Source organism: Poeciliopsis prolifica, unplaced genomic scaffold, assembly GCF_027474105.1.
Source record: "Poeciliopsis prolifica strain line A6 unplaced genomic scaffold, Auburn_PproV2 SCAFFOLD084, whole genome shotgun sequence".
Classification (NCBI taxonomy): Eukaryota; Metazoa; Chordata; class Actinopteri; order Cyprinodontiformes; family Poeciliidae; genus Poeciliopsis; species Poeciliopsis prolifica.
In genome coordinates, this window is record NW_026562459.1 from 253,618 (window position 1) to 272,151 (window position 18,534).

General features: G+C 39.0%; 1 protein-coding gene across 7 annotated transcripts in view; it reads right to left on the reverse strand.

Annotated features, from left to right (window-relative positions):
• The window catches only part of pard3ab (par-3 family cell polarity regulator alpha, b), a 212,647-nt gene that overhangs the window by 25,569 nt on the left and 168,544 nt on the right, over positions 1–18,534 (reverse strand). Inside the window, exon 23 of one of the 7 annotated variants that reach the window (XM_055022306.1) lies at positions 5,395–5,417. The exons of the other annotated variants lie outside the window; for them this stretch is intronic. Coding sequence (XP_054878281.1) covers positions 5,395–5,417 — 23 coding nt within the window. The remainder of the gene's footprint in view (positions 1–5,394; positions 5,418–18,534) is intronic. 7 annotated transcript variants of the gene reach the window in all.

Here is an 18,534-nt window from a genome sequence, read left to right on the forward strand (position 1 = left end):
GACTTCATGGAGCTTTACTTCATGTTGATTCCCTCATCGAAAACAAAGCTGGAGTCTTGAATGCACATCTGATCAATCATTTCATATCCATGGCAGCAACTCAGCTGTGCAAAACCAAAGCACCTAGCTTGGTTGCTCCAGGGTTAATTGAGGAGCCATGTTGTGATGACTTCCTGAAAGCGGAGTTTGAGGAAGAGCAGGAGCTTCTTAAAGAGACAGAGGCCCAATTTCAAGATGTTAAATTATGAAGTCTATCAACTTATTTGATGTCTGTTGATGATTCATTAAAATGTAAAGTTTGTTACTGGCTTTGTCCTCAGTTGTTTTTTAGGTCTTTGCATTTTTGTGTTTCAGAAAGAGCAGGAGTTTTTAAAGAGACAGAATTTAATTTCAAGGCACTAAATTGGGAAATAAAAATTTCTTCAAGTTGCATTTGATATTTAGAGCATTTTTATAACAACTAAAGTAAACATAGTTGCTCGTTTGTGCTATAAAATGGCGCTATGTACCTTGAATGCTGCACCTTTAAATCTCAAAAACTTGTAAAAATAATCTTGAGGGAAATCCAGGACAAGCTCAACTGGAAAGCTCCCAGTGAACCAGCTGCAGCCATTAAAACCAGCAGGCAAGACCTTCCTGCTTCTCTGCTGAAAAGAGGCCCATCATGAAACATGCGGGGTGCAGACGCTTCCTCCTTTAAGCTTCTGTCCACCTGTCCAAATCACACTGGTTCATCGCTTCCTGCCTTTCAAATGAAACTCCACTGTGCGACTGAGTCTTAGGGCGTAAAATCAGTGGGTTTAAAGGGAAAGTTTTACGTATTTTCCAGTCACATGATGCCATTTTAAAGCATAGTCAAGCAACTATGTTACATTCACTTGGTGTAAAAATGCTGTATATATCAAAAATGACGTAAAATAATTGTTACTTCCTGATTTAATCCCTGGAAATTGGGCTTCTGTCTCTTTAAAAACTCCTGTTCTTTCTGAACATTACAACATGGCTCCTCTATTAACCCTTTAACAACATTTTTACCAGCATTGCACTGAGAAGTGGCTCCGATAATGAACTCAGGAGTTGTGCAGTTTCACCAGGTGTTTGCTAATTACCACAGGCTAGTCTGAAGGAGCTGAGTGGGGGAGGAGGATAACGTATCAACTTTAAGTGCATAAGTTAACAAGTGCATGAGCTAACAAACGGATAAGCTAACAAATGTATTTGTAGTTTAAGCAAAAAAATGAGAAAGTGAAGGAACTTAAACATTAAAACCATAACTAAATGTAATTTGAGGCCTTGCAGGATAAAATATAGTTTTATTTAAAATGTTTTAAGATTTAAATTCAACAAAATACCTGATATTAATACCTTGTGCTATTTCAGACCCCTGGAGTGTTTTTTGCAGAATCTTTTTACCTTTTTCTTCATATTTACCATCTGTGCCGGTAATTGTTGAGGGTGCTGTAGGATTCTCAGCCCTGAATAATTCATATCCTATCTACCTTTTTCTATACAGCATATAGGAGGGAAATAAAAAGCAGTCAGGTCCCCACTGAGGTGACTGCCTGCCTGCCTGCCTGCAGAAAAAAGCTCCAGACTCCTGTCAAAACGTCTTGGAAGCAGGCAGGAGGAGCAGCAGGAGTCCCCCAGGATGGAGGCCTGACGGCACAGACAGCCGTCCTGTCAGGGCGAATACACCCAGGGTGTCTGCGTGTGTTTATATACAATATGTGTGGCTGCAGAAGCTAAATGCTGCTGCTAAATGCTGCTGCTCTTTGCTTCGTCACAGCAAAGTACCTACAGATGAATGGTCACGGTTTGCATTAATAAATCAATCGTTTAAGCACATTTTGTATGTTTAAGATTTTTTAAAATAAAAATAATCTGTAAATGTTCAAAAGATGTTTTAAAATCATAATTATTTATACCTACAAACAAATTGGACATTTTTAAGTGTTTTTTATTTATGAAACAATGAATTAAACAGATATATTCACATTTTCATGATTCAGATTAATTGTTTTTTTTAGTAAATATAACTGGAAAATGTAAAAATATGTTTTGAGATGATAATACAAACAGAAAGTCACTTAAAACTTGTGTTTTTTTAATAATTAAACTCACTTTTGTATGTTTCAGATAAAAGTTTTGAATAAAAATAGTTTGAAAATATTTTTAAAAATCTGCTTTAAATGATTTCAAGAACCTAAAAACAAATAGTCCCCAGTTTTTTACTCATAGGACAATCATTTTCATGTTTCCTATGATGGTTTTTAGAAAAAAATAGTCTGAAAATGTGAAAATAAAACAGTTTTAAGATAAATTTAATTTAAAAGTGGAATGAGAATGAATTCAAACCACAACCTTAACTATATTTAGCTCAAATGTTTTTAAGAATTTGAAATTTTAAAGACAATGCCACCAAAGATAATCTCCAAACTGAGCCGTGTCTCAGCCTGATGCAACAAAAAGACACCTAGATGAAAGACGCCCCATCAAAGAATGGAAATCTCAAAGGGCCGTCACGTGGTTTCTATCAGACAACCCGTCAGCGCCGCTCGCCACGGTTCAAATCCCTCCAGGGAGGGGGGCTCGCCATCCAGAGAACGCTGTCAAGATCCAGAGACGGGATCGCTGTTTGAAGACAGCGAGGAGGAAGGTGGCTGAGGGTGGAAGATAAAGAGCCAGAGATGGAAGAGCTGCGGTGGAAGGATGGTGGTAGGTAGGGTGAAGATAACGAGTGATAAAGATTAAAAGAGCCAGAGAAAGTTTTAAATGTAAACCTAATTTCATCTTTTCTTGACGTGTCTGTTCAAAACAAACAGGGAAACAGAAAATAAACGCTTCCATTCATGCACTAACTGCAGAGAGCTTACTGGGGTAAACGCCAGCGCTTTTAAAGCCAAATTAAATGCATTTATAACCATGTGTGCCTGAAACGTTCAAGATGAGCTCCGACTGCCAAGTTTAAACAGGACATGAAAGTAGGCGAAGCATTCTGCAGATTTTCCACCCAGAGGAGGAAAATATAAAAGCCTTTCGGTTTCTGGATATGGAATCCTGGTTCGTTTTGAATTCAAGTGGGAGCAAAAAGCTGAGCTGGAGAGGTTATGGGAGACAGTGGCAACAAGTCAAGGACAGGACGGGGGAAAGGAAACGAAATACTTAAAGGATGAAGAGTTCAGTGGAGACTTGAAAGAAATCAGAAGGGCCGGGATGTGTGAGGACGTTTGGCTTTAAAATCCACTTTATGCATAACTTTGTGCTTCCATTTGGGTCTCAGTGGCTGATAAAAACAATCACTTGACAAAAACACCCAGATATTTTTTGGCAATAACCTTGGGTCACTTTGACCCGAGGCCTGGTTTTGGTTATTTTATTTTTTTCGTCAAGTTCACATTCAAATTGCTTCAGCATAAAATTCCACCTGAGTTGTTCACTCAGAAAGTTCACTTTTAAATCTAAAAGCACCTGTTAATCACCTGTTTAAGCATTTTGTGATGTACGGATGCAGGGCATGACGCCCTGTTTGCTGGGAAGCTAACAGAGGGAGGCGAGGGGGTGCAGACTACGTCCTGGGATGAAGTGAATTAATCCCTGGAGATCCTGCAGCCAGCTGCTGACACAGCCTGGTTTTTACAGCGAGCCAGGGGACGATAAATAAGGCATTATGGGTAAGGCTTGGCTTAAGTGTGCCACTTTAAAAGGCCTGTTTGCCATTAGCGGAGAGCCCATGTAGCTCTAACAGAAAGACCAATGACTGTTTGATCTGGGAGTGACCTCTCCGTGACAGAGGGGCGTTTTAAAGGCTTGGATGAGACAGAGGAAGGATCTTCAGGCCCCCCAGCCCTGGCATGAAGCGCTGTTAATCATATTGTTCGAGCTGCTGTGTAATGGCGTCTAATGGTGGCCATCTTGTCCAGGAATAAAGCTCTTCAATCACTTCTAATAAATTTCAAATGGTATTGCCCAGGCTGGAGACGTTGAATTGATTGTGCATATTAAAGCACTTTATCCTTCGTTTATTAGCCTCCTCGATTTTTATATCTACTGCAGGTCCAGAAATGGTTGGAATAAAATTTATTCCCCATTTTTCTTTGGATTTTCTTCATCTATCGCGTTAGCTCCTAGCTACAAGGAAAATCAATGGCTACACAAAATGGCAACAGCTTTACACACAGAGAATGGAAAGGAAAGGTTAAAAATAAGCATCACAAAGATAAATAGCAAATCTGATGTTCATAATATTACTCTAAACCAAAGTAAGCATGTTTTCTACTAGCTACACGCTACATGCAGTGAAATATTTTCTGTTTGATTTGCTGCAACAGAAAATCGCACACAAATATTTGAATCAGCTTTATTACAATCTAACACTGAAATCTAAAATGATAATGTAATGAAAACAAAAACTCTTTCATTACTTGGATGCTTTGTGGTTGATTTCAGTTATAGTTCTGTGACATTTGGCTTTAACACCCTAGTAATTAAACTAGTAAATACAGATATATAATCGGTACAAGCCAATAGAGGGTACACCTCTGCTAAGGGCAAAAGTACATTTTTATTTAGAATATCCTTTTTTAATAACGTTAGAAATGTTTTTATGTTCCCTAAATTGGTTTTCTGCTGAGCAATCAGTCTTCAACTTCAAAATAAGAGCATCAATATAACCGTCAACTTGAATAATTGCTAACAAAATTTCAGCAGCCAAGTAAGTTAGCACTTTAGAAAATATCTGGAAAATTTATTCAGGGGAATCTTTTCACAGTTAGCAAAAGCGCTAAAAGGCTAAACAAGACATTAGCAGAAGTTTTCCCACCACTTAAATAACAACCCGTGATTTTTGATTTGGAGGGTAAATAATTGAAAGAAAAATTACACAAAGTCCACCGGATTTGGAAATACTTTAAGATTTTTCTGAGACTGTGAAGAGGCATCGTTGAGACAAATTGAAAACAAAACAAAAACATATGCAACTTATCGTGATGCCATTCAGTTTCACAGGAAAATCCAATCAAATACTGAGTGCATTTGTCATTTCCATGAAGTTTGTTGCAAAGAAGTAATTTTGCAACAATCTGTGGATAAAAACTCCATTTGCATATGCAGCTTTGTTGTGTCTCCATGGTGAAAGGACAAGGCAATGACCTGCAATTACCACCAACTTGAACATACATGTGCAGACAAAAGCAATCATCTGTAATGAGCTGTGTGACTAATTCCTCTGCATTGCCTTGAACCGCAAATCTCCACCTTCCTGTTCCTCCCAGGTGAGACAAACAAACCACCTGCAGCTACATATGCAAATGCAATCGCACAATGCAGGAAAATGTCTACTTAGTGCAACTAGGAAGTAAAACTACAAGCTATTACCGTATAAATAATTGTCATTACCTGCTTCTGTGAGAGTGCGATCACTGGAATATTCGGCGTCCACGAAGCGGTAAAAAAAAATAGAAGAAAATCCAGAAAATTTGATGGGATGTAAGTGTTATTTTAGTCCAACAAGTGTTCTCTTCTACAGGGGAAACCGAGTGAAATTAGCTCCTGAAATAGACGAGGGAACATGGCAGGGATGGAGCGTGGATTAGAGTTAATGATGGAGCGTGTTCAGCCAAATCTTGTGTTTTTTGGGGGGGATTAGCACACTTAATCAGGATGTGATACATGTGGCATTAAATGTTAAAATATGGAAAAGACGCATAAGCTCCTTTTTATTGAGGATTACTTGTTATTTAAGTGATACAAAGTGAAACCAAATAAGAATTCAAACTGGGAGTAAAATCAAAACTTTCTGACACATTGTGCTTCAAAACATGGAAAAGATCATTTGGATATTAAACGCTGCGCCCGTTTTCTTTATTTGGAAGCTTTTGCAGTAATTATATATAACCTAAGTTAACTTTTTAGCAGTAAGTTTGAGCAGATAGGTGTGATTTAAAAGCCATTAAAATGCTGCATTTCCATATAACCAGAGTATTTTTGGGTGCATTACATAAAGATCTAGAAAGAATAATTGTTTTTACAAAAGATAATTTTTTTTTTTTGCATTTTATTTTTTTCCCAAGTTTGTTTAAAGCCAGAAAATGTGTCTCAGTTCTTTCACTTGATTGATTATATTAAAGCATTGTATGCATTATTATTATTTTGAGTGAATTTGGTGCTTGAACTGAACATAAACAAAATCTGAGATGCTAAATATTTTATTTTTAATTTTTTTTACATTAAAATGACATATTTGGCAGTTTTCTGTCAATTCGCCCACTTTTAATGCGCAAATATTAAATATTTAATGGGAATTTTGGACAGATTTATTGGCTGAGTTTTAACTTTGATTCAAGAAACAAAGAGAAATGATGGAAGGATCAATAGATGGATGGTAGAGTGATGACTGGACGGATGGATTATTGGGTGAGTTGGATGGATGGATGAAAATGTTGATGGACGGATGAATAAACAGACAGATTAGATAAAACTGTGGACAAACATGGATAACAAAAAGATGGATGAAAAACCAACGAATGGATTGATACGACTTTTAGCACATCCAGCACTGACAACTCCTCCTCCAGACAACGCAGGAAGTCTGAAATATTTGACCCGTCAGCTTTCGCTGCCGCTCAGCCGACTCATCCTCAACGCCGGACCTCCCCGCTCGTTAAATCGCATTAGCTCCAGCGGTCGCGCAGGGTTGAAACATCAAACACACCATGATTGAAGCGGCAGGCTGGACAAAGTGGAGAAAAATCCCGTCTTGATGGAGTGATCGGCCATTAGAGCTTGAGCGATGATCTCAGATCGACAATCATCACAGACCTGCATGTCGAAGCGCCATGCTGTTTACCAACTGTCCAGATAAAGTATTCATCTTTAAGGTCCAGATGAGGACTTTACTGCGACTGGTGAAATTGACTGGCTGGTAAGCAAACGGACTAAGAAAGCGCTCGGCATAAATCAAGTGTTAAAACGACATTTGCAGGGACTCCAGCGCATATTGATTAGCCATTATTTGTACTAACAGGCGCTGAGGAAGGGGGCTGCAGCTCAGACAGGACGTGATGGCAATCCATTATCCAAAAGGGGGGAGGAAAAGATGCTGGAAGCGATCGATAGGTCCTGGCTGGGACTGGCAGGTCCACTATTCAAATTCTATTAGGACACTGGAAGAAAAATGAAAAAGGTCTACCGGAGTACGGGAGAAGGGGGGAGTCGAGTTTGTCTAGGAACAGTCACCTCAGGTTGCACATTACAGCCACAAACAAACATATTTCACAGGAATCTAAGGTGAAAGATGAAGTAGCTTGGACACGTTGCGTGTTGTTGTTTACATCTGGAGATTTTGCGCTGCCTCTGCAGAACAATCAAGTTAACAAAATGAAACCTGGACGTGTAGGTATTATTAGTTTAGTGCAGTGCGCCATAGGAAAGAAAAAATAACAGAAAACACTCTTTCTTATTCTTCCTGTGTTTCATTCTCTGTGTTAGCGATGCTACAAACAGACTCGTTGCCATAGAAACTGACAACAACGCCTCTACGCGTGTCAGTTCAATCGTAATGAACATCCAGTTCATTACGATTTTATGCTTCTTTTCGTGATGTTCATTCTGAGATTATTAATAAGTGATTATTAATAGGTGATCGCTGTGGTGGACCAGCTTCCGCTGCTATTAGCTAAGCTAACACAGCTCTGGTAGTTTAGCTAATTCAAGCTCCTGCTCTCCTGACGATCCGTCAGAGACGGCGTGTTGGTCGCCCTTTTTGATGCTTTTTAATTGAACCGAAACAAACAGAATTCCACAGCACGTCTACATGTTACAGTTGTCATAGTCAAGCTAGCATAACAACAGCTTCCCTCCTACTCGCTATTTTTTTTTAATTAAACTTTTCTCTGACCTTGTTATCTAGTTGTAATAGTGTTGACATTTAGTAGCAAAGCACTGCGACCCTTTTCCCTTCATATATCACTTATTTAAGATTTAGCATGTTATGTTGACAACTTGACAGCTAAAACTAATGGTAGTCATCATTAATTACCAGCTTTATAGGAAGAAGGGCGACGGGATCTCTATTTCACAGTTGTGCACCGCTTTATGTATATTTAATTGCCAACTAAATATATTTATGTGTGGTTGCAATGTGACAAAATATGGGAAGGTTCATCAGGTATGAAGACTTTTACAAGCCCCTGCAAATGTAGTTTAACGAGACACAAGAAAAAGCAGCAAAAGATTGATTTAAAACACTTGAGGATTTAAAATTCTGCTAAAAAAATATCATGGAGAAAGAAAAAAATATATATAGGAAAAGAGAAACTGAAGAGGTTTTTCTCCCTGAGGCGACGGAGCTGTCATCACTCCGACTTCTCCACTAAAATCCAACTTCCTTCTCTTCAAGAACATTTCCCCAAGATTGCTGGAGAAAAAAGAGGAAAATAAAAAGAAAAGCTTCCCTTCGTCTCTTTCATCCTGAATTGTTCGCCTCCTTTTCCACCCAAGAGAGCAACAGGCTGGCAGTTTGACGCCGCTTGACGTCCGGAGCAGAAAGCCCAGCAGAACAGAGACGTCTGGTTCCAGTCAGAAGTCAACAAGTGGACGAAATATGAAACAAGACGTGTAAAATACGTAGAGGGAATGTGATGGTCTGACACCCTAAAAACATCAGGTAATTTGGATCCCTTTAATCTGAGAGGTTTCCTGTGTGTGAGATGCAAGAACTCGGGTACCAATCAGTTATTGAGTCGTTGCAAACCAACACCATAAGGTCTTTAAATAGAGTCTTATTTACTGAAATCTACAAACAGACAAAGGTAATCTTAGCATTTTATAATAATAAAAAGATGTAGCAGCGTAGAACGAGTTACACTAATAAAAAACTAGCAAAAGCAGAGCTGACTGGTTGTCTATGAATGTGATGAATTAAGAACAAATCATAATATCCAACTTACTGCTAAGATACTTATATTATCTACCAACCCTGAATATCTAGTTTATTTCAGCATTATTAGCTTTTTTGTCTTTTGCTCTTTCTTTTGGTTTGTTATTTTGTTTGCATTTCCTTTAAAATCCAGTAGAGCAGAAAGCTCTACTGGATTTTGCCTTGTAGCTGAAAATGTGCTATATACATAAAATGACGTTTAAAATTACCTACATCCTCAAGTATTTTGATAAAGAGCAAGTCTAAGACCAAAGCAAAATTTCACCAACTCCGCCACAAAACCAGAGCTCATGTCCCGCTGCTCAACTACTAATTCGCTGCCTCGCAATGGCTAATTTGCTTTAAGCAAATGGAAGCTGAAAGAAATAATTACGTTTTGTCAGGGCCATCGTTATTATAGCAGCTGCCGGCTGTTCACGGCACAGCAAAGTCATTTCAGAGCCGCCGTAAAAAGGCCGATGCATATCACCACTGAAATGTGGCGCACTGAAATAAAAGATCCAAACTTGTAGATTCACACTCCAACAAGCTCCAGAAAAGAGCTTGGAGAGTCTCCTAATTAGATTAATAAGCCTTTTCTTTTTTCCCCACTATGGTGAAATGATTGGATTTAATTAAATATGGGAGCAACTTTTTGGGGCTTTATATGTGTGTGTGAGCGGAAGAGTGAAAGTGGGTTGGCTGTAATTACTTTGGAGCTGTTGAAACATGAGGTCTCTTAATCTCAAACGCAGCTCAGACTTATTAAAGTGGAACGAAGGAGAATCCAGGAAACATTCGCTTAATTTAACTCAGATGGGAAACAAACAAATAAACTTGAGCATCTTATTCTTTTTATAAACCAACAACGCTGAACTAAAATATCAAATGGAGAAACTTCATTCTACTCATCCAATCAGTAATTTTGAACTTAATGATTATATTTAAAGAGTACTGAAGCACTTGTTGCTATGGTGATTCCCGCCTTTCTGCTCCCTCTGGAAAAAGGCGGGAAAACTTTTAAAACAGAGAAGAATTGAAGTCCTACATAAACCATTATTATGTGAAAACTATGAGCTGTATTGAATAAAACAATGGTAAAAAATAATTTTCTAAGATTTAATGAAACATTTTCTGGCATTCTTAATGTTGTGTTTGGGATGTAAATTAATTAGGAAAGTGATACAAAAGGAGGCAGAATAATGGGGTTCTCGCTTCATTTCAACTAACAAAATAGTTTCAGCTGTGATATAAAGGTTATGATCATTTTTATTGCATGTTTCTGATTAATGAGCACAGCACAGTGGGACTGTTTTACTGTGCTTCAGCTCTGACTCACCTCAGCTTCTCTGCGCTAAATAAAAACTATCCACAGCAAAAAGGCAGCAGCCGACAGCAGGAGAGGAACTTCTTTTATTTTCCGCTCTCCATGTGGGAGACCCGAGGTGGGAACCCCGCTGAGCTGAAGACAAGACTGGGGGCCATGATGTCCATTTCCTGCAATCGCACACGCAGCTGTACGAACTGGGAGTGACATTTAACTCCTGCACAAATGAAGCTGCAGCGATCAAAGCAGCAACAGAGGCTGAAATCCTGCAGAAATCTGGGCTCTGCAGAGACTCAGAAAGGACAATTGGTCCTCACCCAACATCTCTATGGTGCTGGCAAAACAATTACAGGGAAGAGGAAACAAAAAGTAGATCAAAAGATGTCAGATATGACCAAACTATGTTTTGCTTTAAAAGAAAATCACAAGAATCAGACGTTGACCAAAGGAATCTAAGACAAAAATACACAACGCAGTGCAGAAATGGTTTGCACTGTAGTTCTCCTGGCTCTCTGATGGCGTCATGGGATGAAATCACAATTTAATAAACAAAATGGCATCCACAATAAAACGCAGAATCGCACAGAATGAACAGATATTTTAATAAACTGGTCACCTCTGGAAAAAAAGCTCTGTGCAACAGGAGTGAGAATGCCCACAGTCTTCTGCACTAACGCTCCCTCTCTAGTGTCTGTGAACCTCAGTCTCAATGTGGAGGTCAATGAACTGGTCCTCCTCTGCAGAGCTGAAACCAGTAGGAACTGGTGCATTGGAAGGATCTCTGCCCAGTCAGACTGGGAGCTTAATAAGGGAGTCACTTGCAACTGCAGATTCAGTTCAGAAGACTCTTGTTTTCAGTGGTTAGGTCTTCATAACATTGACCGTACCCATGATATCGGTCATAATCTAATTTAATTAAAGGAAAGGAGACACTGGAAAGCCAGTGTTTCTCTATGTATGACAGCGTGTCCACTTAGCATTGGCTGAGGCCTTTTGATGAGAGCCTGAACTCCTTTTCTCATCCTTGCCACCATCCCTGCAAACACCGATGCAGTTTTCCCATTTCAGCCCATTCTCAGTCAGGAAACAGTCCAGGATTTCAAATCGCTCTTCAGCTGTGCCTCTGTTTCTGACATATTTATCAAAAAGTAGATCTTCACTCAGGGAGTTTGTCACGTCAAAACGTACACAAGACATTATTTGTTGCTGTCAGTTGCTTCGTAGGGCAAAACGTTTTCCTTTGAGCTTTACCACCTTGTAGGATGCTAACGGCACTCACTGGTTTACTGAAGTAGCATCATAAAGCGGGATCATTCCTGGCAATATTCGTCATGTTTTCGACTAAAAAACTGAAGCGTGATTGGAGTATAATGCCATTAATTGATGCCTTAATTATTTATTCATGCTAACATTTTCAGACACTCTGTTCTTTTCTCTCCCACCTCAGTCAAAGTGAAGCCAAGCGCTACATACACTTCGCTGTATGTCCTTGTCTTTGCTTTCAGGTGACTTTTGTTCGTCTATCTCCACCTTTCCTTTCATCCCTGTTAAATATTTTTCCAGCTGAAATGTGGAAAATACTCGTGAGATCTTTAAAAATACATATTATATCACATAATCTTTTGGCAATATTGCCCCGCCTTCCTAAAAGGTACAAAGTTTTACTCTCCAAAGGACATCCCTCCCTCCTGACCAAGCATGTGGGGACAGTGGAAAGGAATGACTCCCTTCAACAGAGTCTGGCTGTGGGTTTAAAATGGAACAAAAACCAACCAGATGCATCATTTACGGCGTTGCAGCTCAGATTGGGGAGGCGAACCAAAACAAATCGGGCCGTTGCTCCCCGCGGAGCTCCGCTGCACATCTGTTTTAGTAACATAATAAAAAAATACAAAGCTGCTCGAGGCAGGAGTCATATCTGAACATCAGAACATGAACATGGGCCAAAAGCCTTTGTAGAAGTTTACATCCGGAGCAAAATAATGAGGAAGAAACACGACCCAGAGTGTTAATGACTAGCACATCACACATCATCACACAGAAGACTCCTTATCATCAGCGTGATGTTTAATACCCCGAGGGAACAAAAAGGCGACACGAACACGCCGCACACTTTCCCTCCAGATGACATTATCTGCGAGCTTCATAACTGATGCCCCACGCTGCGTCTGCCGCTGCCATAAAAGCAGCAGTTTTCACGCAGAGCGCTTCGCTATGACTAATGATGAACCGCGGTCTGGACCGGCGCAGCCGTTCTCCCAACACTTCAAAGGCAGAATGCAAAGAAGACTCAATTGCTTTAATAGGCCTCGGGCCGAACCGGCGCAGAGAGGACCCACTTCAGTCCATCAATAAATGTCACAGGCTATTTAGAGACGAGGGCTCTGATGTCATTTTTATGTGGCGTACGAACGATGAGTTGCAAGGGAGCTGGGAGAAATGTGCAGCGGATCGAAGAGACGAGATGTTTTCTGGTAACGAAGTGAAACTCAGATTTAGATTTTTGTGCAAAAATTTACCAACTGCAGATTTTTTTATTTCCAAGCACATAAGTAGTAATTCAAACCAACAACAGACATCTTGTGTTGAATGAACAGTATTTGTTAATTTGTTGAGTGACTTGCACGTTTCTCGTAATGAACTGCCATGAAGTGAAACTTTCTGCAAACGTAGCAACTGCAGATCTCTTTTTTTCTAAGTTGTATTTTATGAGAGCAGGAGAGATTTTGCATTTTATAAACCATATTTGCTGAATTTATAAATAAAATGTTTCGATTGGAGGCCAAGATGATGAGGCAAATAAAGAAAAAGCAATCTCCAGTCCTCTTTTAACCCTCATCAGCTCCAGCTATTTTCTAACAGAAGAGGAAAACGAAACAAGAATAACTTTATGTTTGCAAGCGGAGAAGAACAAGTGGTGCATAAATACATTAATAGTGAATGCTACATGTCGCTGGAGAGTAAGCAGGAGAATATGTGATGAGGAGGGGAGGAAAATGAAGGAACAGGAGCTTGGAAATTGTCTGGGAATATGCTGCAACACCATGCAACTTCCAGCAAACTCGTGTGCTTCATCCCTAATGATTTCTCTGTTCCGTATGCATCAGTGGACTAAAGCGTTGTCCTTTACAACCAAAGTCCCTGCTGGTAAACCCAGCATTTATGCATTGTGTGTTTCTCTGGCTCTGTGTATTGGGGTCGTGAGGTCACTCAGGAAAATGAAAGTGGAAAAGGACAAGTTGATCAAGAAGGTTGGAGCCAACAGGAAAACAAAAATTTGACCTTTCAGTTATTTTTAATAACCAGCAACACTGAACATGTCCATACGTTCACACTTATTGACACCGTGAACTCGATACCAGTCGAAGATTTCTGGTCTAAGTGGGTCACAGTAACAGAAAAAGCCAAATGCCTGGTTTACACAGGAAGAGAGACCAGACACACACGACGAAAAAAAATCTTACCATCTTACATTTTACAATAATATTTAACTTGTATAGTGTCATTTTGTAGTACAATCAAGAAATTATGTTAAATTATTATAGAAATGCTATTGTCAAATATGACTGAACAACATTTGACTTTGTAATTTAACGCCTTGAAATTGGGCATCTGTCTCTTTAAAAACTTTTTCTGAAACTCGGCCACCAGGAAGTCACCGCAACGTGTCTCCCCCGTCATCAACGATTTTACCAGCTTTGCACTGAGACGTACCTCCTGTTATGAGCTCAGTAGTATTTGCTGATTGCTGCTGGCTAGTCTGAAGGAGCTGAGTGGGGGAGGAGCTGCGTCCTGAAGGTGGAGCTAAGACCATGCAGGTTTTGAAGAGTGAATGCTTGCCATGGAGATTAAACGATTTCTCAGACATGCATGAAAGAATAAAAATAACACTTTGAGGAACTACTGTGATGACAACAAAAGTGACCCTAAGAATGATTTATTTCTTATTTTTAGGTAACTGTATGGTTGAGACTGCAAAACAAAACAATCGCAGCCCCACAAAGAAATCAGGTTGAAAAACATCCATGTGTCTTTTGGATGCCAGGCACATAAATAAATGTGATTTGAACCACAAATCTACATACATTTAATCTTATTTTCAAATTTACTGGTATTTATCGATACCTTAATTGAATAAACAGTGTAGAAAATAGTAAAGCTAACAATCCGAACAATACAAAGTTTTTAGGGTTTTTAATTTATTTTCATTTATTGTGAAAACAGAGAGAAATTGTTATGACAGAACATTTGTTATATATGATAACTCACATTCAGTTACCTAAAAAAGATGATAAATAGAAATTGCCATCACTTTTATTCTTATCACAATATCACTGCAAAATGTTGCAATAAAACTTATCAGTGCACATTGCCCAGCCCTACGCCAGATCTTTATTTTCTTGTTTTGGGTCAAATCATCTCGTTCTTTATCATCTTCACAATAAAGATGAATCTTGGTACTTTGGTTCTGACTCTTTTAAAAGATGCCTGTAACTAAACAAAGCAGCACTTAGTAAGAAGAGGCAGAGCTGCACAATGCAGCACATGCATAAAACATGCGACTTAAGCACACAGTCACACATGCGGGACTGCAGTCTGACAGCCGAGCGCCGCAAAGAGCCGTTCGCGACACCAAATGTGGGTCAGCATCCTTTTAGGGTCAGAGCGAGCTCTTAGCCATGCGTGTTGCTCTGGTGCTTAAACCCAAATGGTCAGAAGAACCCCATTTAGTCTCCCCCTCCCCGCTGGTTCTTTCCTACTGGGACGGACCGGATCCGGCTCGCAGCGGGAGACAAAGTGGAAAACGTCCCGGGAGCCGTGTGCCATTACCGCCACACTAATGCGCAACGCACTGGGAGAGTTCGCCCGACTGTGGCCGAGCTCTGCTAGAGTGCTATTAAGGAATGTTGGCAAATTGTTGGATCTGATGAATATTAAATATCATAAGTGGATTTTATAAAGACATTTGTGATGGTAATGGATTCACTGCTTTCAGGTCGTTTTGTGAGTGGAAGCCGAGGGCTTAAATCTTCGGTTCGGTTTGAATAAATCATCTTTTTCTTTAAAAACTGGTTTTATCAGAAGCTTTCCTGGAGAGCAAATCAATCTGTATTAAGACAATGCGTTGAGTGCAATAATTTTCCCTCCAGCGCATCATGAACTAATCCGATTTGATGTTAAGATTACCCTCTTTTCTTAAGTTTTTGAATCTATAATGTTTGAGCTTATTGATCACTTTCTAAATGTTGTTTAAATGTTTCATATTCATATTACAATTATACATTTTCTCCATCTTCTTGTCAGATAATCTAATTTGGCAAAAGTAAATACTGTTTAAATTGGATTGGGTTTTTTCTTTGTGTTGTAACTTTCATCTTTAATAAGAAAAACATTTCTTATGTTTTAGATTAGATTAGAATTAGATTGTAAAAGTACCAACTGTTCTCCCCGGTAAAGGTTTTCTATGCATTTTGACCATTAATGGCTTTTGGCTTCAAACACCAGAAGTGATTAGATTGTGATTTTATTTTGTTTTAACCAAAACTCAAAGGGTTTAGAAAGGACGGACAGTCTGGCTCCAAATAGGCCCAAATGACATCATGCTGCTATCAAACGGGGTCAATACTGGGTGGAAATGGCCTTCAACTCATCCCTCAGCACACTAACAGAAAAACAGATGCATGACCTCAGAAGCCACAAATATACCAACAATAAATCCCTTTTTCCATCCTTGGTAGCTCCTTCTTCTAATCCCTCAGTGTTTGTCTGTGCAGCACCTATTTTCACAGTAATGACTCCATGTTTTCTGCTATTCACTGTAATTCCTCCAGGGATTTTGTCTGCTTCTCAACATTACTGACAAATGGATAAAGTTACTGGACCAAACACGGAAAATATGTGTTTGAGGAAGAATGATGGTGATATATGAGTGGATGCGATTGATGCAACTTTAACAGCAAACTGGTGTCATGGCTGAAGAGATGAAGATGTAAAAATGAACAGAATCAAAATGCAGAAACAGAGTTTGATTTAAAACTAAGAAAATAAGGTGATGGAGAAAGAAGTTCTTCCATCCATCCTCAACTTAGCCGACCAAACAACCATCGACCAACCAGAACAACCATCCAACCATTTTAACAACAATAACCATCATGCAGTTCATCTTCCAACCAAATATTTAACTCCTGAAGTAGGAACCAAACACAACGAGAAACGACAGCAGACATCCATATGCTGGATCTCTCCATCTCTCCCCAAAGCAAACTGGTCAGCAGAGAGACCAGTTCCCTCCACTGACTCTTCTCCCAGCAGCAGCAGCAGTTTTGGACGACGGGAACATTCAAAGGTACAAAACTGGAAATGAAACAAAACGTGCAAAAATAAATAAAAGAAATTCTGAACTTCGTCCCACTGATTCGTCAAACAATATTAATCTTGGATTACTGCGCACACTCAAGCAGCTTTATACCCAACTCTTAATTTGGCTCCTGATTAGGGCTCAGAGGGGGGTAATTTTTGGTGTGATCACAGCACGCCGCCTGCCATTAAAATGTTTGTACCCCCCAGCATCAATTACTTACTAACACAGTAATCCTCCTTACTGTGTTAGTCAACAATACAGAGACATTCTGTCATCCCTTTATAACTCAATTTGAGACGTTGCTAATGTGCCGTTATAAAAACAGAACAGCAGTAAAATATAATTACATGAGTTTAAATCAATGGTGACTGTTGAGATTTACCAGGTTTAATCTAGTCCTGTAATTCCAACATATTAAGGCTCTTTAATCTTCTCTTTTTTCAGAAAATGCATTAAACGGTTAGTAAAATGTGACTGAATGACCAAATATCAAATCTGTATCCTTTCTTATTCAAACATAAATTCATAAAAGGGGCAAAAAAATATTATTGTGCAGTTTTTCTTTATCTTGATAGATATAAATCCAGATGAGACGGGGAACAAACTGCTTTCAAACTCGTTTCTTTGCAATAATTTACATCGGCGATGACTAAACGTTTTGACTCTTGGGCCAAAATAGTCAAGTGAGAATAACTTGGGGACCAAAAAACTGTAAAATCACACAGAAATTATCATTTTTACTCTGCACTACAACAAACTAAGCATGCAATAGTTAAAACAAATAAAGTAGTTAAAGATTTCTAAAGGAATGGGTGTAAAAATCATACCCAAAAATTATGGTTTTTGCACATTTGCCAATTTCCAATTTATTTTGGTCTATTAAATAACTGTAAAAATAGGATTTGGGTCAATTTATTTTTTTTAAAATGAAATTTTTGTGTATTTTTATATAAATTTACACGAACATGAACAAGCTTGTCTTTGGTGCACAAAAGTCAACTTTTACAATAAAACCAAAGCGAATGCAAAAAGCGTGATAAAAAAAAAAAATCTGCTGCATCAAATATTTTCCAAATATAAAAAGATTTTAACTTGTTTGTAATAATTTTCAGAATCAACCTGCTAAGCTAGCGAACCAAACCTGATCAATGTTTTAATTGAAGTTGGACTGATTTATGTAAAGTCTCTTGTGATTTGGAGTTAAAACAAATATTTTCTTTTACTCAGCAGACACAGTCACTGAAGGAACATCCAGATGTTCCTGGTTTTCCACTACGGATATGGAGCAGTAAAGCTCTCAACAGCTTACTTTGTTCCAACACAAAAGCGATCCAAACGGCCCATAAGCAGCCACTGAACCGAACCGCCTCCCATGCCCCTCCCGCCTGCAGCTTTTGGACCTGATCCAGGGATTACACATGTAAACGAACGCGCCTGTCTTTATGATTTACAATAAAGCCCATTCCCCTCGATCGTAGCATATGGTGGCTGACAGAATGATTGAAATCAAACAATCTCCTGCTCTGGAGTCGTACACACTGATCTGACGAACCATTTTAAATGATTTTAAAAGGACGTCTGTCTGATCGAACAACAGATGTGAGCAGCGCAGACGTACCAACGCCACGCCAAGAAGTAAATATAACTATGCAAATGTTTTATTTAGCGCTGTGAAACCATTTAGCGCACTGAGCTTCCCCTAAATGAATTTAGCTACGACGCTAATTTCTTTCAGATGAATGAAGTTCAACATCTGTGTCAACACTTTGGTTTTGGATTGTTAATAATTCTTCAAGTCGTTAAACGTTTGCATTCATGCTCTTATTTTGAAGTGGATAAAGACTCACTATATGAAACAAGAAACATTAAGGAACAAAATAATAAAAAACAATAATATAAACGTAAACACAATATCAAAGAGCATCACAGAAC